Source organism: Amphichorda felina (assembly GCF_050947745.1).
Source record: "Amphichorda felina strain 45539 chromosome Unknown scaffold_8, whole genome shotgun sequence".
NCBI classification, from domain to species: domain Eukaryota; kingdom Fungi; phylum Ascomycota; class Sordariomycetes; order Hypocreales; family Bionectriaceae; genus Amphichorda; species Amphichorda felina.
This window is the reverse complement of record NW_028145042.1, coordinates 1,877,294-1,899,642: the sequence shown is the minus strand read 5'-3', so window position 1 is coordinate 1,899,642 and position 22,349 is coordinate 1,877,294. Positions and strand designations below refer to the sequence as shown.

The 22,349-nt window shown below is 55.0% G+C and overlaps 6 protein-coding genes across 6 annotated transcripts; 4 read left to right on the top strand and 2 right to left on the bottom strand.

The window, feature by feature from the left end:
* Window positions 1-152: 152 nt before the first annotated feature.
* Window positions 153-804, bottom strand: ACO1O0_008258 (uncharacterized protein; the record flags this gene model as incomplete). The annotated part of the gene is made up of 2 exons (XM_083197622.1): window positions 153-352; window positions 411-804. 2 exons carry the CDS (start codon window positions 802-804, stop codon window positions 153-155), a joined length of 594 nt encoding a protein of 197 aa, XP_083047090.1.
* Window positions 805-2,645: 1,841 nt separating this feature from the next.
* On the top strand, window positions 2,646-6,044 carry MIP1 (DNA-directed DNA polymerase gamma MIP1; the record flags this gene model as incomplete). Its single annotated transcript, XM_083197621.1, has 2 exons — window positions 2,646-2,673; window positions 2,782-6,044. 2 exons carry the CDS (start codon window positions 2,646-2,648, stop codon window positions 6,042-6,044), a joined length of 3,291 nt encoding a protein of 1,096 aa, XP_083047089.1.
* Window positions 6,045-6,894: 850 nt separating this feature from the next.
* YBP1 (YAP-binding/ALF4/Glomulin) lies at window positions 6,895-8,791 on the top strand (the record flags this gene model as incomplete). Its single annotated transcript, XM_083197620.1, has 2 exons — window positions 6,895-7,755; window positions 7,808-8,791. 2 exons carry the CDS (start codon window positions 6,895-6,897, stop codon window positions 8,789-8,791), a joined length of 1,845 nt encoding a protein of 614 aa, XP_083047088.1.
* A 1,375-nt stretch (window positions 8,792-10,166) lies between these two features.
* Window positions 10,167-13,838, top strand: ACO1O0_008255 (uncharacterized protein; the record flags this gene model as incomplete). The annotated part of the gene is made up of 1 exon (XM_083197619.1): window positions 10,167-13,838. The coding sequence occupies one exon, from the start codon at window positions 10,167-10,169 to the stop codon at window positions 13,836-13,838; it is 3,672 nt and encodes a 1,223-aa protein (XP_083047087.1).
* Window positions 13,839-14,151: 313 nt separating this feature from the next.
* ACO1O0_008254 (DExH-box splicing factor binding site-domain-containing protein) lies at window positions 14,152-15,240 on the bottom strand (the record flags this gene model as incomplete). The annotated part of the gene is made up of 1 exon (XM_083197618.1): window positions 14,152-15,240. The coding sequence occupies one exon, from the start codon at window positions 15,238-15,240 to the stop codon at window positions 14,152-14,154; it is 1,089 nt and encodes a 362-aa protein (XP_083047086.1).
* Window positions 15,241-17,052: 1,812 nt separating this feature from the next.
* eaf1 (RNA polymerase II transcription elongation factor SpEAF) lies at window positions 17,053-21,794 on the top strand (the record flags this gene model as incomplete). The annotated part of the gene is made up of 5 exons (XM_083197617.1): window positions 17,053-17,114; window positions 17,192-17,344; window positions 17,440-19,133; window positions 19,251-20,641; window positions 20,730-21,794. The coding sequence occupies 5 exons, from the start codon at window positions 17,053-17,055 to the stop codon at window positions 21,792-21,794; spliced, it is 4,365 nt and encodes a 1,454-aa protein (XP_083047085.1).
* Window positions 21,795-22,349: the final 555 nt, after the last annotated feature.

Here is a 22,349-nt window from a genome sequence, read left to right as displayed (position 1 = left end):
ATGCCAATCGCTTAGTCCATGAATCCAGCCTATGTCCCTCAGAAATCAACATGTATCGCCCTGATACTCTGCCCTAACGCCTAGACAAAAGCAACCCGACCCTATACTGAAGACCGGAAAAGCCCTTTCTCATCGCTGCCATATAAGCCCTTTCAAGACATGGAGCCCGCCTTTCGCTTGCCCTTCTTCGTTCTAGTCATGAGTTTGAGCTCAAGGGGGTAGAAGCCCTTTGTTTTCGTAGTGTAGTCCTCGCGCGGCTTCATGTCGAGCTTAGACCGGCACATGGGGCATCTACCCTTTGTCGTTTCGACGTGAAGTGAAGAGTGCAGACACTGGGCACAGTAGAGATGGCCTATGAGATTGAGGCGTCAGTAAACCTTGATTGTCGAGCTGGCGGTGTTGAGACTTACCGCAATGAGTAACGGTCAGCGCCGTGGCATCATCCATGCAGATGGCGCACTGGAAGGCAGAGAGTTTGGTCCTGTTGTCGTTTTTAGGCAGTTCTTCTGACGGCTTTGCTAACTCCTCGGGCAGCTTATTCGGCTCGGTAAGATCTATCATATCGAGCCCATTATCAGCCCCCTTTGCTACCGAAGACATCTTGTCGTCGCTGTCTTTGAAAGGATCGTCGTCATCGTCAAAATCTAGCTTGGGTCGCTTGTTTGGCCTGCTTGTGTTCTCTGTTGCGAGCGGATGTGTGGCGGCCGACGTTCGCCGTCTCCTGTCAGTGCGAGGAGCGCCAGCACTTCGAACGGGTTCGGCAACGCCATCCGAGTTGGATGATCGTCGTGTTGTAGGAGCCATGTCATCGGATGTAGACCTCGGTAATTCCATAAAAGCACTAGCCGTCGTATAACCACCGCTCGATCTGTCGACAATGAAGGGCATAGGAGAATCGAAAGATGTTGAAGCCGATAAAGCTGAGTTCTGGGTGGTGGAACGTGAAAGGGTGGTCAGGCTGGGTGCAGCCTCAGACCCAGGGTGGGTGCTGGGTGTGCGTGAATGTGGTCCGCAGTGATGGGAGCCTTGTTGACGATGTGGGCCAAGTGTCGGCGGCTGAGTGTGTGTGAGAGGCGGGTACGACGAGGGAGAAGAAAAGTCGTTATTGGCCAGGTCGCTCAGGAAACGGTCATCACTGCTGTAGAAATTGCTCAAATCGTCCGGTGACCAGCCGGCTGCGTTGATCAGCGCGTCGTCAGTGCGCAGGCTAGGTAGCGATATATCGTCCTCGGGCCACTCGCACGGTGGTGGTGACCCGTATCGTTGCGGGGTCGACTGGCGCGTACGGGGCCGACTTGATGGAGCAGGTAACGGAGCTGACGAAGTCGAAGCCGGCCACGATCCGACGGCGGCGGGCGTGCCCACTAAAGCGGAGGAGTGATGCCGAGGCGAGGATGACCTCTCACCCAGACCAATAGGAGGCTCTAGGATAGGACCGTGGTGGCGTTTGCTTCTCGGGCTTGAAGGTTCGGAGGAGGTGGAGCCAGACTGATCGTGAAGGAAGCGGGTTTCGGATACAGTAGGACGAGTATCATCAACTGTTGTCAACGGTGAGGGAGGCTGATCCAAAGGCATGGGTGCGGCACTGTGGATTCGGGGTGATAGGCCGAGGGGCGGCGGGCGGCAGGCAACTGGTTTGGCTGGTGACGAAGTCTGCCAGATCAAGAGGACAGGAGCTCAGATAGAGAAGCACGATATTGGAAAGGCAAAGCACATTGCGACAGATCCAAAAACGAAGGCCAAGGGGCAGCGGAAGGTGCGCTATCGGTGAGGTTGAGGGTGGGATACCCATCACAAAAGGCGCGACGTTGGTTCGAGGTGTCGGTCGTTCTTACCTAAGCTAAAATGAATAAGTCGCTCTCGCCACCCAACTCGAATCGCCATCTACAGCAAGCTGTATTGTCGAATAAATTGCTTATATATTGTGGCACCCTTATGGATTTGTTTGGATACTTAGTACGTCTACCGACATGTTTATGGAGACTTTCTACTACAATCCTAACTAGCAATTGCTCACACTGCGCCTGGGGAGGGACTCTTGAAGTATATCGGACATACGCATATATAAGAAATGGCAACTGCATAGGCCAGCTCTCGGCGCCCAGGGTTCTTCGAGGTCTCTCCAAGAATATCTGGTCTTATAAAAAAAAAAAAAAAAAAAAAAAAAAGACTACTACTGTTTACTTTCCGCATTGTCCCCGGGGATGTGGTGCTTTTAACGAAGATGATACGGTGTAGGGTAATACCATTGTGGTTGTGGCGTCCCAGATGCGAGAGGATTCCATTGATATGATTCGCTACTAGCCACCCACTGATCCCCACTACGCCTCATGGTGCATTGATGCCCCGTACCTAATCCACTTCGCCGGGAATTGGAAGCGTGCACCGCGTGCAGCAGCACTGCAGTTTGCAGACGAGATGAGACCCCTAAGCTTACAAAATCCAAACTCTTCGCCTTCAACATCAACCTTCGACGCGCATTACCAGCACACAGAGACCCGTCACGGCCTGCGCACAGTCGCACCCGCGTGATGTCGCATAGTCGCTTTTGAGCTGAGCGATGTTTACCCCCGCTGCCCGCCACCTCCAGCGAGGATACACGCCTAGCTTCGTTCGCCTGGCTCGCCACCAAGCCTACCGTCGCCATGCTCTGCGCGCCCATGTACGATGGCTGTCAGCCGTCGCCGAGACTGCTGACCCTAAGCGCGGTAGCAGCTTAGCTGGTAGGACTGACCTTTCGGTGTCTCACCACTAAACCACTCGGGTGACTGATGTGACTAGTTCCGTCGCAATCTCGATATAACGAAATCGGTGTCCAGCAGCTCAGCGCCCACATCTTTGACCAGCTCTTCCCCGATGGCTGCAAGCCCCCTCCCGCGGAGCTCGTGGAACTCTGCAAGGATCACCTACGACGCCATGATCTCCTGGGAAAGAATACCGACAATTCTGGCCCTATCGCATTTGACCTCCCCCAACTTCAAGGCCGCACCCTGGATGAGCACTTCTTCAAGCTAGGATCCGACTCCGCCGAGCCATTCCTCACGTATGCAAAACAGTTTGCGCGTGCCAATGCACCCCCGAAGCCTCGAAAGTGGGTGCGACGCAGTGGATGGACCAAGTACTACCCAGATGGTCGCACGGAGCAGGTCGAGGCACCGGATGAGAGCATGCTGTGTTTTGATACGGAAGTCATGTGGAAGGAGAGCCCATTCGCTGTCATGGCATGCGCATCGAGCCCCACGGCATGGTATGCATGGCTCTCACCTTGGCTGTTGGGGGAGTCGAAAAGCGATAAGCAACTGGTCCCTCTCGGGGATCCAACAAAGGATCGCATCATCGTCGGTCACAATGTGGGCTTCGACAGAGCCAGGATCCTGGAAGAGTATGACTTGAAACAGTCAAGGAATGCTTTCATGGATACCATGTCGCTTCACGTGGCTGTCAACGGCATGTGCTCGCAGCAACGGCCGACCTGGATGCGCCACAAGAAGAACCGTGAGCTACGAGAGCGGGTATCTAGTCAGACCCAAGATCCCGGCCTTGCAGAGCTTTTGAGTAGCAAGAGTGCACATGATGAAGAGGAGTTGTGGGTAGAGAGAAGCTCGGTGAACTCGCTGAGGGATGTGGCCAAGTTCCATCTGAACGTGTCCATCGACAAGGCTATCCGCGACGACTTCGGTGTGCTTGATCGTGATGGTGTTCTGGCCAAGCTTGATGAGCTTCTGGACTACTGTGCCGCCGATGTCGCTATTACGCATCGCGTATATCAAATTGTCTTCCCCAACTTCCTCGAAGTCTGTCCCCACCCTGTCAGTTTCGCCGCGCTCCGACACCTATCGTCGGTTATTCTCCCCGTCAACAAGTCTTGGGACGCATACATCGGTAATGCGGAAGCTACCTACCATCGTCTGGCAGACGCCGTCCAGGAGCGTTTGGTGGGGTTGACGGACAAGGCACTGGAAATCAAGGACAACCCCGATATCTGGAGCAACGATCCCTGGCTACAGCAGCTTGACTGGTCTGGCCAGAAAATCAAGATGGTCAAGGGAAAGCGAAAGGACGACCCACCCCGTCCAGCTGCGAGACAGAAGAAGCCTGGAATGCCCCAGTGGTACAAAGACCTATTCGCCAAGAATGACGCTCCGATTAGCATCACAGTCCGAACTAGGATAGCACCACTGATGCTGAAGCTCTCCTGGGATGGCCATCCTCTCTTCTGGTCTGATAAGTATGGCTGGACTTTCCGGGTAGCCAAGGGTGAGACAGCCAAGTATACTGGCAAGCAAATGATCCAGTGCGTTTTCGACGAGTCGGAGCCAACTCTACGTGACGACAGAGCGCACGCCTATTTCAAGCTTCCGCATAAGGATGGCCCGTCCGCGAGGTGCGTGAATCCCATGGCCAAGAGCTACCTGGCGTATTTTGAGAACGGGACTCTGTCCTCGGAGTACTCCTACGCGAAGGAGGCTCTGGAGATGAATGCATCGTGCTCGTATTGGATAAGCGCGCGAGATCGTATCATGTCTCAAATGGTTGTGTACGGTGAGAACCTTCCAGGCGCAAAGAAGCGCAGGGGCCAGAACGCTCTCGCGCAGAGCGACGGCCTTATATTGCCCCAAGTCATTCCAATGGGGACTATTACCCGCAGAGCCGTGGAAAACACGTGGCTCACGGCGAGCAACGCAAAGAAGAACCGAGTTGGCTCAGAGCTGAAGGCCATGGTCAAAGCTCCCAAGGGTTACTCATTTGTCGGTGCTGATGTCGACTCCGAGGAGCTTTGGATTGCCAGTCTTGTCGGAGATGCGACATTCAAGATTCATGGCGGCAACGCTGTGGGATTCATGACCCTCGAAGGGACGAAGGCTGCTGGTACGGACCTCCACTCGCGAACTGCAGCAATTCTGGGCATCACACGAAACGATGCCAAGGTGTTTAATTATGGCCGGATTTATGGAGCAGGTTTGAAGTTTGCTGCCACTCTGTTACGGCAGTTCAACCCTTCGCTATCTGAGAAGGAAACCATGGAAGTTGCCTCCAAGCTGTATGCCAACACCAAGGGTACCAAGACCAGCCGCAGGACAATCCACAAGCGGTCGTTCTGGCGCGGAGGGACCGAGTCTTTCGTATTCAACAAGCTCGAGGAGTTTGCGGAGCAAGAAAGGCCGCGGACCCCTGTCCTGGGTGCTGGCATCACGGAGGCATTGATGGGTCGCTTCATCAGCAAAGGCGGCTATCTCACGTCCCGCATCAACTGGGCCATCCAGTCCTCCGGAGTCGACTACCTGCACCTGCTCATTGTGTCCATGGACTACCTGGTCAGGCGATTCAACATTGACGCACGCCTGGCCATCACTGTCCACGACGAAATCCGCTACCTGGTGAAGGACGAGGACAAGTATCGCGCCGCCATGGCTCTCCAGGTAGCTAACATCTGGACACGAGCCATGTTTGCTCAACAGGTGGGGATCAATGACCTACCGCAATCATGCGCATACTTCTCGGCCGTTGATTTTGACCATGTGCTCCGGAAGGAAGTCGACATGGACTGCATTACCCCAAGTCACTCGACGCCCATTCCTCCCGGCGAGAGCCTCGATATTACCACACTCCTCGAGAAGGGTGATGAAGCCAAGCTCGATCCAGCCATTGTCCCCGACCCCAAGTACGCGCCCAACCTCGACGCGATCGAGTATACGTCTCGCGTCCCTGTCATGCGGACAATCCAGGATGCCTCCGGCGACAGCCCCTTCTTCATCCGTGCCCAGATCCTCAGCGGCGACCAGGAGCTGCGCGACCTCATCAAAAAGATGCGCAAGGCCGAGCTCGCCGAGATCGGCAAGAAGGAACCGTTGACAAGGAAGAAGTCCTCAACCAAGTCGGTGCTTCCTTACCACGCACACCCACAGCTGGTTCCAATGGACGAGCCCCTGTCGGTGTCCGAGGCTATGAGCCGCCAGAACCGGACCCGGTATGACACCAAGAATAAGTGGCAGTGGTCGAGAGGGGGCTCCGGAAAGGGCTCGAGGACCAATTCCAGGATCTAAACTTCTTTCTTTTTGAACCCTTTTCTTTAACTGTCTCTTTGCTCGTGTATGAGCCATGTATGCTGATGTATCACTATGAGCTGTCTTTGGTGTTTGGGGGGAGGGGGGGGTTGCATTGTGCAAACAGCTTGGGCATCTGATGGGGGGGCTCGGCGTTTATGTTGGATGGACGGGTGGGGATTGCTCAATATGATGTACAAATACCATATTAATTATTGTATAAAACGAAATGATAATCAACATATGAAAGTATCATCTTCCACTGGACGTCTACCTCTACCTCACTGTCCGCTTAGTACATCCTCCGTTTTCATCTTACCTACCTACAGGATTGGTAAGTTCTTTCGTACGGATAGAGGGAATTGTTCTAGCTATTATTAGTCTGTCAATGACCGTAGAATTTCCGAATGATCCGTGGCCGTGTGGTCAGCGGTGCAGAGTGGGCATGGTAGTAGTGAAGATGAAACGCTGGCTTGTTGGAAGCGGAGCTGGCGATCGAGCTGCAAGTGTGTGCATTAGCACAAAGCTTGGCTTTGGCCCACTGCAAGCTGTTAGAGCGTGAACAGGCATCAACAGGTGGGGGCGGGGTTGTGGCTGGACCTGGCCACCTCTGATGACGAAACCGCTGGGACCCCGAAGCTCTCCCTCAACAACTCGTTTGAGCCGTTCGAAACCAGGTGGCTCCAGTCTTCCGTGGCATAGCCACACCCGTGCCCTCTCCTTGTCTTCTGGTTGTCCTGTTTTAGAACGCCGTCCTCCCAATATCCGCTCCGCGCAGCTCCTGTTCGCCTGGTCCCTCTTCCGGATTGATCCTACAGAGCCTCGCGACACCTAGGTACCTACCCTCGACATGGCCACCACCGAAGAGGTCGTGAAGCGACTCAGGGAGTCCCGTCCACCTGCGACGGACGCATTCACCTACCTGACTATTGTCGAGAAATCCCTATCGCCCGAGATTCTCCCCGCCCTGCAGGACATCCTCGACAATGCCGAGCTCACCAACGACATTGGCTGGGACCTGGTTGACATGCTGATCTCAGTTCCTGGAAGCTCCGAGTGCTTGGAGAGGATCGCCAGGTTGGGCAATCCACGTGAGGTCATTCTCAAGGTCCTCGAGGTCATAGACAAGACCGCTGCCGCGGCAGAGAGGGAGCACGAACACGAGGAGGACCAGGAGCCGCCGTCACACCCGCCAGTCAGTGGCAACGACAAGTTCATTGCGCTGGTTGGCATGCTCAAGATTCTGCACGGCAGACTTCAAGTCAAGAGACCCTCGCGCTTCCTGCACACCACTCTCGACACCGTTCTCCGGGCGTACGATCCAACGAGCGCCGAAGCAACGGCCGCGATAATCGACCTCATCCAATCCTTGTCCGGAGGAAAGCGCCCACCTCTCCCAACACGCCAGTCCAGCACCAAGCTCGACACGCCTTTCCAGGCAACCGACCCCTCCCAGACAGCCCCGGACCCGGAGGCCGAAAGTACCGACCAGCCTGCCCCAGAAGAGCCTGCGCTCATGTCTCGCCTCCTGAAGTCGTTTATCACTTGTGTAATTGAGACATACGTCAACTCCAACAATCTCGAATGGGCATCAAGGATACTAGAGTATACCGTGCCGGAGAGGATTGTACCCGGCCGCAAGACTATGATGCAGGCCTACAATGAAGTGGCGGAACTTCAAGCCATGGATGCTCTGGTTGGCCAGCTCGTGGTAAGTAGCCCGTAACCTGGTTGGGAATAGGTCAGGCTGACATGAAATATAGGCAGCTGCAGGCGATTTGGGATTGAGCGAGATCTCAAACGACGAAGCCCGCGAGATCTTTGCGTCTGAACCCTGCAGAGATCCACTGTCCATCGACGACGCTGATCCCCAGCACCCCGAGACGATTGAGCTGTCCACTGGGGGCCTGGCGTGCCTGGTCGCGTACTGGATGTTTTCCTCTGACGTATTCGATGCCCACTATAAGAATGTGGATATAGACGTCTTCCCGGGGCTTCACGTTCTGATGAAGAACTTGGCTGGAGACAATTCCCAGGTCGAAATCATGGCAAATCCAGGGACATTCGAGGCTCTTGTGGTGATGGCTGTGTGGCTTGATAGCCATAAAGGGACGATCCCCGCGTCAGCCAAGTCAACGAAGGAAGTTGCCAACGTCATGTCCTACCACCACCTCTTGACACTCATCGCCGTCTTCCACCCGAATATTCGCGTGCGCAACGCGGCAGCTTTCATGGCTGGTTCGGTGCTCCATAGCGATCCGGATGAAAACAGCAGGCTGGCCATCCTAGAAGACCTCATGGAGAATTGTGTCTTCTCCACTCTCCAGGCTTGTGCGGTGAATTGGTTGAAGGAGGAGATGATAGCGGCCCGTAAGGTTGAGGGCAAGAGCCACTTTGCTGGACCTGAATGCTTCGACAAGCTGCAGTACACCGTTTTCCCCGATTTAAAGCATCTGAAGGAAGCTGATGCTTCAACTCTGTGGGAATTTTGGACGCAGAGCTCACCCTTCCACCTGCAGGTGGTAAACTTTGCGCTCTTCCTCTTTGGGGGCAAGGATTTCAAGGACGTGGTGCCTGCTGGGATGGGAACTGCCGTGGAGCACCGCTACGTGGAACCACTGGTGCAAGCTGGGAATGCGCTGGCGGAGGCCTTGGAGAAGAAGGAGATTACGGATCCGGGTGCGGAAGAGGCCAAAGTCCAGCTGGGGTTGTTGACCGACACTTTGAAGAGAATACCCTTGCAGTAATTCATCAAAGTGCGGGCGGGTGCGGTAACATGCGATTTTGAAGTGGCACCGACAGGAGCAAGAGACGCAGCGAAAATCAGCAAGGAAATGCGTGTTCAAGGCGGGCCCCTCTCTCTCTCTCTCTCTCTCTCTCTCTCTCTCTCTCTCTCTCTCTCTTTTTCTTCTCTTTCCTGTATTGGGTCTGTTGTGCTGGAATGTGCTAGGAGTTTAACTTTGGAAGGGGTTGGACTGGAACTGCGTTTGTTTGCTTGGGCTAGCAGTGACTAGGGGAGAGGATGGACTCTGCCTGCTGTCTTTTGGTGGTAATCTGAGTGAGAGCCTGAATCATGGACACTATGAAGCAACAATATTGAGAATTGTCGTACGTGGTCAATATCAACAATAGCCATCTAATTTCTCAAAGTTGAAGGTGTTGCTACTCATATTAGTACTTCGTAGAGCCACAGACCAGACAGACGGTCCACTCCCCACAGTGGGTCCTCTGGCCCGGGCCGCTTGTCATCTGTCATGGGGAAAGGTCGCCAAGTCGCTTCTACTCCGTACGAACTCTAGCTATATACCAGTACTAGTAATCTAACCATGGGATAGCGAGGGCCCATACTGGGCGTCTGTCATGTGTCCTACCAAGACTGGCAAGCCAGGGCGCCACTGCGTCTGTTGATACCGAATGTTACACTACTGGGAGCCACAAACATCTTCAACAGCGGTGGCGGTTGGCCCAAATCGGCAGAGGCGCAGAGTGAATTTGCGCTACTCACTGCCGTCGTCGAGCTATGAGGTCAAGCGCTGAAAGATTTTGAACTTTGACGGATGTCGGCATCATCTTGGAGTGGATGGAGGGCGATGATACGGCAAGCTGGGGTTCACGATAGTAGTTGAAACTTGAAACAGAAACAATGCAGTCGATGGGCAAATTGTTGTGTTTTGTTCATAATGTCATAGGGGGTGCGTTCGATGGCGTGCATGAATTCTGAGTCTTTTCTCCAGAGACCAAAGAGACTGGAAGGGCGGGCTCGGGCATCTTACTTCCCCAGGAGTGAGTGGTGATGTCAGAGCGTTAGGGTAAATATGGTTGACCTAAGGGGGACCTTGGAACCGCCTGGGCCTTGGGCGTAGGGAAGGGGAGGCCAAATCAGATCTGCGCTCGGGAGGTATGGAGGTTGCGGAGCCAATTTGTTTGTAATCTGCTCCTGAATCATATTTTGGGGTTTCTCAGCAATTATTATTCTGTAATATTACCACAACCGTTCTATCCGCGCCTTGTCTTGGTCGTCTGGTGTCTGTTGGAGTAACTCGGCACTTCTGCGATCGGCGACGGCACTGCCTCACAGGGCCTGTCCGCCTGCAAGGCACAGGCAGTCAGCTACCCGCCGCCATGAAACGCTCAGTTTCGGCCAGCGACGGCCGGGACCACTCCGGTGAGGTCACGGTTGACGGCCCAGGGCCAAGTGATAGGCATCAAGCCGCCACCTCGACGGAACCAAGGAGCTCCGTCATAGACTACGATTTTGCGGGCCCAAGCGGTATTAATGGTGCTAATGGAGTCAATGGAGTTAATGGGATCCTCGACACGGAGGAAGATAGCGAATTGGAGGATGACGAGGGCTCAACGACCGCGGAGGATGAGGATGAGGATGAGGATGAAGATGAGGACTCGGACGAGGAGTTTCAGGATGCCCATGAAACACAGCCTAGGCTACGCCAAAGATCGCACACTATGCCTGCGGCTCTGAACAGGGTGCAGACGGATTTGCCTGGTCGGGGAGCTCCCGCAGTACCAACATTGCACAGAGCGCAAACGGCATTGGACGAACCAGATCCCCATGGGTCAGGAGTGCAGACCGTCAAGTCAGCCGTCTTGGGCCGACAAACGCCGTCTTCCCGTCCCTCTGACTTGGCAACATGGCAGACTGACATCCCCAAGCATGAAGGCCGGTCACAAGCTTCACACGCTCCGCCCCTCGCGCGAGTCTGCACACACCTCAACACAGCAATATGGCAGCGATGCGACGCCGACTATACCTCTAGCTCTGGCTCTGAAGAAGACCCAGAATGTGTCCCTGCCGCTGATTCGGATGCCCAAGCCCAGGCTGATAGGGCCAAGGAGAAACAAAGAACCAGGAGACATGCTCGGCAGGCAGAGGATGGGGCCCCGGATTCTCTGCTTGCAGGCGTCGATGATGCTGACAACCGATATCGGCGGTTTCTTGTTGGCAACGAAAACTACGAAAGTAAGGGAAAGGTCAAGAAGGATGGCCGTCTCCGCATCACTGTCAACGAGATGGATAAGACGGGCTATATTGCGAAGGCGCTCGGTGCGGCCATCCACAAGATGAAGCCGAGCAAGGAATCCATCGATCGGGCCACCAAGGTCAAGTCGCGATCCCGCGGCAGTTTGTCGAGTTCTTCTAGTTTCTCGATGCGGGATATCGAACCCCGTCCGCGAATCAACATTGTAATCATGGTTATTGGGTCTCGTGGCGATGTACAGCCGTTCTTGAAAATTGGGAGGGTTCTCAAGAACGACTATGGCCACAGAGTCCGTATTGCCACGCACCCAACCTTCCGCGACTACGTCGAGAAAGATTCGGGTCTGGAATTCTTCTCGGTTGGCGGAGACCCTTCTGAGCTCATGTCCTTTATGGTAAAGAACCCAGGCATGATACCCACATTGGAGACTGTGAGAGCTGGTGATATTGGCAAGAGGAGAGCTGCCATGGCAGAGATGTTTGGTGGATTCTGGAGGGCGTGCATCAACGCCACAGATGATGAGAAGGACCGCCAGAACTTGAAAATGATGGGAGAGAAGGATCCATTTGTCGCCGATGCCATCATCGCGAACCCCCCGTCCTTTGCTCACATACATTGCGCCGAAGCACTGGGTGTTCCTCTCCATCTCATGTTCACCTTTCCCTACTCTCCCACCCAGGCCTTCCCACACCCCCTTGCCAGTATCAAAAAATCAAACGTCGACGCCGGTTACACCAACTTCATGTCATATCCCCTGGTGGAGATGATGATTTGGCAGGGTCTTGGGGATTTGGTCAACCGCTTCCGCGTTGAAACACTGGCCTTGGATCCCGTGTCCACGTTGTGGGCGCCGGGTGCGACCTACCGACTGCATGTCCCCTTTACCTATCTTTGGTCTCCCAGCCTGGTACCAAAGCCCCGCGACTGGGGAGACGAAATTGACATATCCGGATTTGTCTATCTGGAAATGGCGTCGTCCTTTACGCCCCCTCCTGGTCTGGTAGAGTTTCTCGCGAGTGGGGATACACCGGTGTATATTGGATTTGGCTCCATTGTGGTTGACGATGCGGATAGATTTACGCAGATGATTTTCGAAGCGGTTGAGAAGGCTGGCGTGCGGGCTCTGGTCTCCAGGGGTTGGGGAGGTTTGGGAAGTGAGAAGGTCCCGGAGAACGTTTTTATGCTTGGTAACACACCTCACGACTGGCTTTTCCCAAGAGTTAAGGCATGCGTTATCCACGGAGGAGCTGGTACAACTGCCATGGCCTTGAAGATGGGTCGCCCGACCATGGTAATCCCATTTTTTGGGGACCAGTACTTCTGGGGGAAAATGGTTTATAAGTCAGGGGTTGGACCGGAACCGGTACCTCACCGGAACCTCACCTCCGACAATCTCGCAGAGGGTATCAAGTTTTGTCTGACAGACAAGGCTCGCGCGGCGGCGGCCGACATCGCAGTTGACATCGAAGGCGAGGGTGATGGTGCAGTCAATGCCGTGCAAGAGTTCCACCGGCACTTGAACCTGAGCGGCCCGAATACGATGCGGTGTTCTTTGCTCAAAGACCAGATCGCGACGTGGCAGCCAAAGAAGACACACGTCAAACTGAGTCCGCTGGCGGCTGACATACTCGTTGATTGCGGCTTGATCAACTGGCGCAGGCTACGGCTGCTTCGACACCAGGAGTGGAATGACTTCGAAGGCCCTGGTGAACCAGTGACTGGTCTCGCCGGGTCTATCACGCACACAGTCCGCGAGACATTCAAGGGAATGGGCTCAGTGCCTTATCACTTGGCCAAGACGTCTCGAAAGTACAGGAAACGACTGATGAATAAGAGGAAAACGAGGAAGGCCATGGCAGCGGACGCAGTGGAGCATGGCCAAACTACTGATGGAGAGGTTGGCAATGTTGGGCAAAACATCCGCACCGGACATTCCCTGGACCAGATGCGCACAACGACTCGTGATATCCACGACGAGTTCGTGGGTGATGTCACCACAGGGGTTGGAATGACAGCTTCCGCAATTGCCATGGCACCGATAGATCTGTCCGTTGCGCTCGCGCAGGGTTTCCACAACGCTCCCCGCCTTTACGGAGATGACACTGTTCGAAAACCTATCCGTATATCTGGAATTCGTTCGGGCCTGATAGCTGCCCGAAAGGAGTTTGTGTATGGGGTATTCGACGGCTTCACCGGCCTGGTCCGGCTGCCCATTCGTGGAGCAAAGAAGGACGGTGTCGCCGGATTTGTCAAGGGCACTGGGATGGGCCTAGTTGGTCTCGTTATCAAGAACCTTGGCGCTGTCATTAGTCCATTTGGATACGCCCTCCAGGGCGTGGTGAAACAACTCCAGAGGCGGAAGAATCCAAACAAGTTCATCAGAAGAGCACGAATCGTGCAGGGTCAACGAGACTACCAGGCGCTCTCAGCACGCGAGCGGAAGAAAATCGAGGCAGCCGTCATTGAAGGGTATCATGTCATGCACGACCTGTGCGACGCCATCACCAAAGACGAGAAGGAGCGTGGAATCGCTGGCCAGTTGGACCGCGTGTTTGTAGATACCGGTGTGCTTTTCGAGGATGTCGATATTGCCAAGAAGGCTTTGCGGGCACTGAAACGCGGCGAGAGCCTTGATGAGGTGATTCACTCACCCTTGGAGGGTGGAATTGGGCACTATAGTGGCGAGAAGAAGGATAAGAGGGGATCGCGAATCAAAGCTACATTAGGAACGAGGTCGCTCATGCATCGGAAAGAGCGGCCACACGAGAAGATGGAGAAAAAGAAATACTCGGGGTAAATTGTTCATAGGATGGGGCGGGGGAGTAGCCTTCGCCTCTGGGGTCATTCACAGCGTGGAGTTTGTAGGCTGTTTGTTGATGCTGTTGCTTTTGGTTAACTTACGATACGAAGAATGCCAAGAAAATGCCAGATTCTCCTACCCATGCTCCCTGTATTTAAGACACGACAGTCGATTCGGCCTGATAGTACGTAGTATACGTGTTGCAGTCTTGGCCCCCCATACCTAACCTCTCGCTGGTATAAGCATAAAATCCCGATATATCCTAAGCGTGTGCTCATCAAGTCTAAGCAATTGGACTACCGTATCCTCTTCAACGGCGCCTTTCACGGTCATGGTCTCTATGACGATCCCTGTGCCTGTCATAGTCCCGATCTCTATCCCGGGGCCTGTCCCTATCCCTCTCCCGCTCCCTCTCCCGCTCACGCTTATAACTGTCTTCTCGCCCCCTCGCCTCCTTCCGCTTGGTCTCCTCCCTCCGGTATTCATCCAAACGTGGCCTCGATCTCTTCTTCCCGCCTCCCTGGTTCCAGCCGCCTAAGTCCTCCGCTTCCTTAAGTTCCTTGGCACCGAGTCCTAGCCTGTTGGGCCGCCGCTTGACCTGCGTGTGGCGCATCGTGCCGCGTTCCTTGCCGTCCCACCCCATGCCGCGCAGAAGCGCGGCACCAAACTCCTCAACGGGCATGGCCTCGTAATCGGCAAGGGTCGAGGCCTCCCCTGCGGTCTGCACGTCGCGTAGGTAGGCATCCGTCTCGGTGGGCTGGATCACGGAGGTGGGTTTATCTGTGGGGTTGCGGCCTAGGAGCACGTCCAAGGCTTCATCATCAGCGGACCGTAAGGTGGGTTTCTTCTTCTCATCCTCCTCCTCCGCGTCTTCTTCTGTCTTGACCTTGACATCGCCTGGCTTGATATCCTCCTTGTCCTCTTCCTCCTTCTTCACCTCTGGCTCGTCCTTGATCTCTTCTCTCTTTTCCTTGACTGTGAGGCCCCATTTGATACCGCTGTCCTGGTCTGCCGGCGCCGTCTCGACAGCTTCACCATTCCGCGCCCGTCGCGCTTCCTCTGGTAGTAGATTCTTGCCCCTTCGCTGGGCCTTCATCTCCGCCCTCCAGTCGCGGTTCGGCTGCCTCGCAATCACGTACTCCTTCTTCTTGTCGTCCGCGCGGCTGCGTCGTTTCGTCTCGGCGCCGCCAGCGCCAAATCCGGTGATGGCCTCATGACGCCCGTGGGTGCGGTCACCGTCTGAGTCCGAGTCTGCATCGTTGCCGCCGTCCCAGGCGCGCGGACGCTTGCCGAGGGTGGAGGGTGGTGGCGGTGGTTTTGAGCGTCCTGGTCTGGCTGTGGTGGATGTGGATGGGCTGCCAAATTTTATGGCAATGCGACCCTTGCTAGGATCGGACATTCTGTGGTGCTGGTGCGCCTGCGCGTGGTGGATGGGAGTATGGAGTTGGGAGAGAGGTCAGAAAGATTGTCGAAGCAGTTGGATTCTAGGTTGGCATCTGTACGTCAGAGCGCGGCTGATGTTGTTGTGGCTGGTGCAGGGACCTGTTGTGGCGTGTTGGGAGGCACATCTCCAAAACGAGTTGCATGTGACGTGAGCCTCAACCACCACACCTGCATTCATTTGCAGCGTGTAAGTTACACCATGATCTTGCTTCCATATAAGGGTCGTTCGGAATGAACTTCAATATTAGGCGCCCCGTATCACTACGTAAGGAAGCGTTTTAATTTTTAGTGTATATTCTATCCTTATGGATGTAATGTAATAGCACTCGATGCTGAGAACGGGATCTAGGTGAGGCAGCCATGGGCATGATAGCTGTTACCTGCCTTATATGCATCATGCCCTTGTGAATGGTAATTGGGCCATATGGCGCGGTCTCCAGTTAGGCAGCCGTCGAGATGGCACAGGTCTTTATCCGTGCTATTGGAAAACTAGAGCTGCGACAAGCAGGCGAAGACTGAAGTGTGGAGAACAGGATCTGAATTGATGAGTGCGGTCGGGTTCTCGTCGTGAGATGCATCAAGCAGTCGGCCATCCCAAAGGCCAGCGGGAACAGGCAGTGGTCTGTGCCCGTCTCTTGCCCCAGTCCAGTTGCGTCGGAGAATTGAAGCCTACGAATGAAACCGGATTCGAGAGCGCCCCTTTTGAGGTTGGGATGCAGGAAGTGTTATCGAGACGGCCGAATGAACCTTGATTCCGCATACAGGCGTAGGAGCCCTAATACAGAGAGCCTGTATCTTGTATCAGTTGCCATAGAATCGCTCATCTTTCATGTCGGGCCACGACTATTATTCCTACGAGTAAGTGCAGCCGTACGGAGAAATACGTTCATCTGTCGTATTGTATTGGGTAAAAAAGGACAGATCGGCTGGTTATTGGTGATTCTGTCTGCAAACGACATGCGAGGCAACGCCATCATTACCCGTCCATTGTCCGTCAAGGGAAAAGCAAGGAAGGCATGGTTGGGAGATGATCCAATCAAAAGGGAGACGCGCCAAACCTATTCGGGAAAAGGGCGAGATGCTGGGTTTAGCAACCCGTATCCATACTGTGCTCGGTCACTGACGGCACCAGCACAATATTGGTGGTGCACCGCCTGACTCGAGCAAACTCTATGGGATGAAGGTGTGTCTCCACAGTGCGAGCTAGGGGTACGCGTCCAGAAAGATAAGGAATTTATCCCACCGCCCAGCCACCGCCCCTCCGCCTCCGGTGATATTGTGGTGTGGTGGTGTGAACAACGCCTCAGCACCCGAAATACGCACAGTGTTTAGGCCGAGCCAAAGCCGTGGATGGTCTGTTGCTGATCCACACTTGCAGGCCCTTGGCCAGGCCCAGGCAGGCTCCTCCCTCCCACATGCCCGGGCGCACCTGCAGGCTGCAGGCTGCACCCCCTCAACTGAAGCCCAGCCCGTTGGCCAGCCCGGCAAGAGCTGCATGCTTGGTGCAGGCGTCGCCGCCCTGGGAGTTTGGCCTTGGCTGCACTTGCACCTGTGAAACCCCCCCGACCGCCAACCCCCGAAAATTTGACCACCCATCACCGGCGACATCGTTCGAATCCCCTTGGAAGCCCAGAGCACAAATCCATCAGCATCACGGCCACCACCACCCGTTTCATCACCTCGTGCCTCTCATTCATCTCCTGCGGTCCCAGCCTCTTGCCCGGTTCATCCGTTTCGCCTGTAAACGGATGTCGCCGCCGTCGATGCTATGAGTGAGGTCGGACTCACCGACTTGTCGAAGCTACTTCACTCCAAGAGGGGCCAAAACAAGTGAGTTGCATATCGCTCGATAGAGAAAAAATTTATGATTGAAGTGATATGATTTTTGTGGTGCTAACACCCTCAAGTGCAATCGTAGCATCACGGAAGAGGAAGCTGCGCGAGGTGTTCGCGGTCGCGACACATGCGGACAGTCAGTCCCACGATGCCTTCGCAAATCCCGACGCGCCCCCCTCGACACCGGCCGAGGGACACTTCTTGCAAGCCAATGAAATATTCCAGTATGTTGGGACAATTGATCCTTGTAATTGTTTCGGCCACGGCGGCGCGTCTGCTGCTCGGGTCGCTGTGTCACGGCCCGCTAACACCATTGCAGAGGCAAGAAACTGAACGAACAGACGATTCCTCCGCACCAGCCTGTGTCGCTGAACACCCTGCACCGATCGATTGCGATTCTAGGATATGGAGCACCCGGGGGCACACTCCCGCCGGCCCTAGAACAACAAAAGCGCAATGTCTCGTCGCAAAACATTCAACGTAGCCAGCCTCCCAAGCCCACCCAACCAGCCTCAAAGCTTGTGACTCCAGCTTCCGCCCCTCCGAGGTTAATTTCACCAATACAAAAAGGCCCCCCGGCCCCCGTTGCGCGCCCTCTATCAACTGCACCGTCTGCGCCGTCCGCTCCAGCTGCTCCAGCGCTCCCGGCCGCTCCAGCTGCACCAGCAGCGCCAGCGCTTGCGCCTACAGACGACAAGCAGCCCGTGACGACCGACGCAACGCCGGCAACAACGCAGCCGCCGAAAGCCGTTCCAGTTTCCACAAGTGATGGCCGGTTGGAGAAACCAATTAGTGACATGGTTCCGACTCAGCAGCCACCGGCGCAAGGCAACTTCCCACCAGCGACCAACGGTTCGCCAAACACTGGTACCGAGCCCACTACCGAAACGATTTCGAAGACCGAGAAGGATAAACCTGCTATCGCGACTCCTTCAACGAAAGCAGAAGAGACCGGGCCTCGAAACGGAGTTTCGACAGACATCCCGCGCACGGCCGAAGCTCCGTCATCTCCCGAATCTACTATTCCAAGTGCGACAACACCCGTGGTCCACGATGCATCGACCGATACTAGCCCGGATAATGCAGGACCGATATTCAGTGAGCTTCCCGAAGCGAAGGACGGCGAGGAAGCTCGGGAAGCTGGTGTGGATGCGCGGCGCGACTTACTTGGCGCCAACGCCCAGGAGGCTGCAAGCGCAGAGGTCGTAGAGTCAGCCGAGGATCAACTTCTGCAGGAATCTCTTCAGTCAAGTGCCGCCGCATCGATCCCCGATGTAGGCGCTGATGCGACTGATGCAACAGCCAAGGTTCCCCAGAAACCCGATTCTACCAAAGTCGAAGCTCCTCCCCAGCCAAAGGATGCTTCTGAGGAGCTGGCGGAAGCTCCTGTTGCAGCAGCTTCAAGTCGGCATGAATCTGAGCAAAAGCTGGAGATACCCGACAGTCGCGAGGACACACCTGAACGAATGGTTGTCGATGAGCCAAAGGTGCAAGTACTTGTTGCGCCTGTTTCGGCCCCAGCTCCCCGCAATGAGAACGTTGCCCCCGCTGAGGCTCCCTCGACCCCCGCTACGACCAAGCTCTCTCAGAAAGAAGCTTCCGAGCCCCCCCAGCGTGCTGTGACCCGGGTATCATCTGGAGCTATGAGACCTAAATCTGTCAACGAAATAGTTGGGGGCCCAATCAGGCAATCCGGCAATTTTGATCGCCCTTTTATATCCAAAGATCTGGAGAACCAACTCACGCCCCTTACCTCCACATCTCAATCTCCAACCTCCCGAAGCAGACGTGTGTCATCCGGCCGGAAAGAACGGGCTAAGGGCCAGGTCTCAACGGTATTATTTGGGAAACAGCCCAAGAGAATCGACGAAAAGGCCATAGCCGGGACCCCGAAGGAGACCATCCACCCCTCTGATGACTACTACACGCCACTGTTCATCCAAGGTTTCGCCAGAAGCTCGAATTGGATGCAGCCACTGGAAAAGATCCTCTTTCATGCCAACAAGACTGTCGGTACGTCAGACGCGAACCTTGCCATTCAGGACCACCAGGCCTGCAAGGTGTTACATCGAGTGTATCATTTACAAAACAACGATAAATGGACACTCAGACAACCAAAGCGATGTCCAGAACCCCTACGCCCTGTGTCACACACGGATCTGCTTCTCAAGGAGATGAAGTGGATGCGGACCGACTTCCGAGAAGAGCGCAAATGGAGGATGGCGGTGGCAAGAAATCTGGCTCAAGCGTGCGTTGACTGGTGCGAGGCTTCTCCCGAGGAGCGACAAGCGATGCAGGTACCAGCCATGATTCCGCCAAAGCCTTCAACAGCAGAGGATGTCACGATGACGGAGAACGCAGAGGGGGATGACCCAGATAATGAGCCGACGCCTGACCTTGTTCCCGGGGATGTTGACTCACCTTTGAATGCTGAAGAGCTCAGCGATGTCTTCCCAGAGACGATCTCACCATCGGCGATTTTTGCCTTGCAAGAGGATGATGTGGTGTTTGGGTTGCGAAGAACAGCAGCTGCAGAGGAATTGCTGGGCGAACTTCCCATGTACGCATCCCCTCTGAAAGTCCCACGGGTCGACCCCATCACCCCCGACTTCGACCCTGATGCGCATTGGCGCCGACCTGCACTACCCCTGAGTAAGTTCGTCGAAGGACAGATGAAACTGGCTTCAGAGGGCCCGCCACGGAAGAGAAGCCGATACAACTACCACAATGAGGGCTCGGATGACGACAGTGATGTCGTCTTTGGCCGCGAACAAAACTCTCAACATGACATATTACCGCCGAGTACAGACGAAGTTTCTCTATTTAGACCAGAGATGAAGCACATTCGCGATCGACTCCACGCGGGACATCAGTTCCGTCCACCCACAGATCAACCAATGCCCGGCCAGAGTTTCTATGAGTGTCGGCATCCGTCTATGTGGACGCTTGCGGAGGATGACGAGCTTCGCAGTCTTGTTCGGGAGCATTCATACAACTGGCCACTCATCTCAAGCATGCTGACAAGCAAATCAATGTTCTCCTCAGGAGCTGAAAGGCGGACGCCATGGGAGTGTTTTGAGAGATGGATTAATCTTGAGGGTCTACCATCTGATATGCAAAAGACGCAGTACTTCAAGGCCTATAATAATCGGATCGAGGCGGCCCAACGTGTTGTTATGCAGAATCAACTGGCGGCTCAGCAAGCCACGGCAGCGGGAGGCCAAACCCCGCCGATCAGGAGGAGACAGACCACGCCTATCCGGGTTGAGAGACGCCGCAACCAGAAGCACCTGACCCTCATCGACGCCATGAGGAAGCTGGCAAAGAAGCGCGAGACGACAATTCAGAAGCAGCAGCATAACGCGGCACAGAATGCGGCAAACAAGAAAAACAACACCGAAGGTCCAGCACAACGGCCGAACAAGACGCCTCGGGAGTACAGTTTACTACGTTGGGAGCGTGACCAGGCTTTGGCTGAGAAGATGGCTGTATTCGCTCACCGGCAGGACGCGAATAGACGTGTAAGTAACGACGACTTTCGTGCCTTGGTCCCATTTTTTGTCCCCACGTTTGGGTCTGAACTTTGCGCTAACGTGTCCTCTCGTCCAGGCTGCTTTGATGCAAGCCAGAGCTCAAGGCCAAGGTGCGCAGGGCCAACCAGGTACACCTGGGTTGCATCCTGCCCAGAACAGTCCCCATCCTAATGTCGGCGGAGCCAGCGGGGCGGCTCGCCCTAACCAAGCAGCAGGCGGTAACGCCATACGGCAGGCTCAAGCGCGGGTGCCCTTGCAAGCGCCTCCAAACGGCATGGCGGGTGCTGGCGGACCATCGCCACTGGGTGCTACTCCCAATGCGCCCATGGGTAATGGGAACCCTCAGCAGAGTCAGATGCAGGGCATGCACGCTCAACAGCGAATGCCCATGGCTGGTCACCAGCAACAGCAGCCTGACCCAGCCATGATGATGCGAGCTCAGCGTATATCAGAGCAACAGCGACAAGCTGTTCAAATGCAGCAAGCTCACCAACACCAGCATCAGCAAGCTCACCAGCATCAGCAGCAGCATCAGGGCGGTGGCCCAGGGACCCCTCGTCCTCCAAGTCAACACAACTCACCCCCCAACATGGCTAACGGTGTCAACGGTGTCGGCGTGAACAACGTCAGCGGAGTAAATGGAGGTGTGAACGGTACGAACGGTCTCAACCACCAAAACTTCATGAATAATGGTCAAACTATGATGACCTCGTTCAATAACGCCAGCGCCAACGGCCATACTAGCCCAGCGGCTAGCCTGTTCATGGCCGCCGGTTCCCCAGGGTCCCGCCCTCTTCAGGTTCCACCGGCTTTCCACGCCCATATCAATCAACTAGAAGCTCAGCTCAGAGCTAAGAACCCTAGCATGAAGCCCGAGACTGCCCGCCAGATGGCCATGGACCACATGGCACGCGCCATGCTTCAGCAGCGTCAGAGCGCAATGTCGGCAGCAGCTGGTGCCGCCGGCCAGCAGCATGGAATTGCCAACAACATCGCCACCACGACAAGCCCTCACCAATACGCAGCCCTTCTCAGACAACAGCAGCAGCAGCAGGCAGCAGCTCAGTCTACATCCAGTCCGGGTCAGTCGTCCCACCACAGGCAATCAAGCGAAGGGGCAACGCCTGGGGCTGCACAATAAGCCACACATTAACCACCTTCTTGTGTCGATATCAGCGCCGTCCCTGTGTTAAAACGTCCAAGTAAACAGCTTCATGGTGTCCAGGAGCCCTGAGATGGGGGGAACGGATGGTCAGGGAGTGGCAGCTCAGAAGCAAGGTCCCTCTGTTGCGCAACTCAAGTCCTAAAGGACTGATGGAATTTCGGTAGGGGGCTGCCTTGTAAATACTGCCTATAAGTCCCTAGAGTGGGGGCGAGAAGAGGCACTCTGCAGAGCAATCCAGATGTATATAAGCATTTGATCCAAACATCGAGTCACAAACACAGGCTCGAGTTTGGCGCAAATATTCGCCCGCAAAGTGGCGTAAAATAAACCTCAAAGTTAAAAGAAGTAAAATATAACAGCTACTAGCTTATCTGTGCCCACCCAGTCAATTGTGTTTGACAAATTTCATGTTTTCAAAGAAGTACGGATACTAGTAATAGTCTATACCACCCGAACAGAAAACGCCAGCAGCTATGCGAGCATGTAAATCCGGGTATTGCCTGCCCTTGTACCGTGTTCGCTTGTGTCATT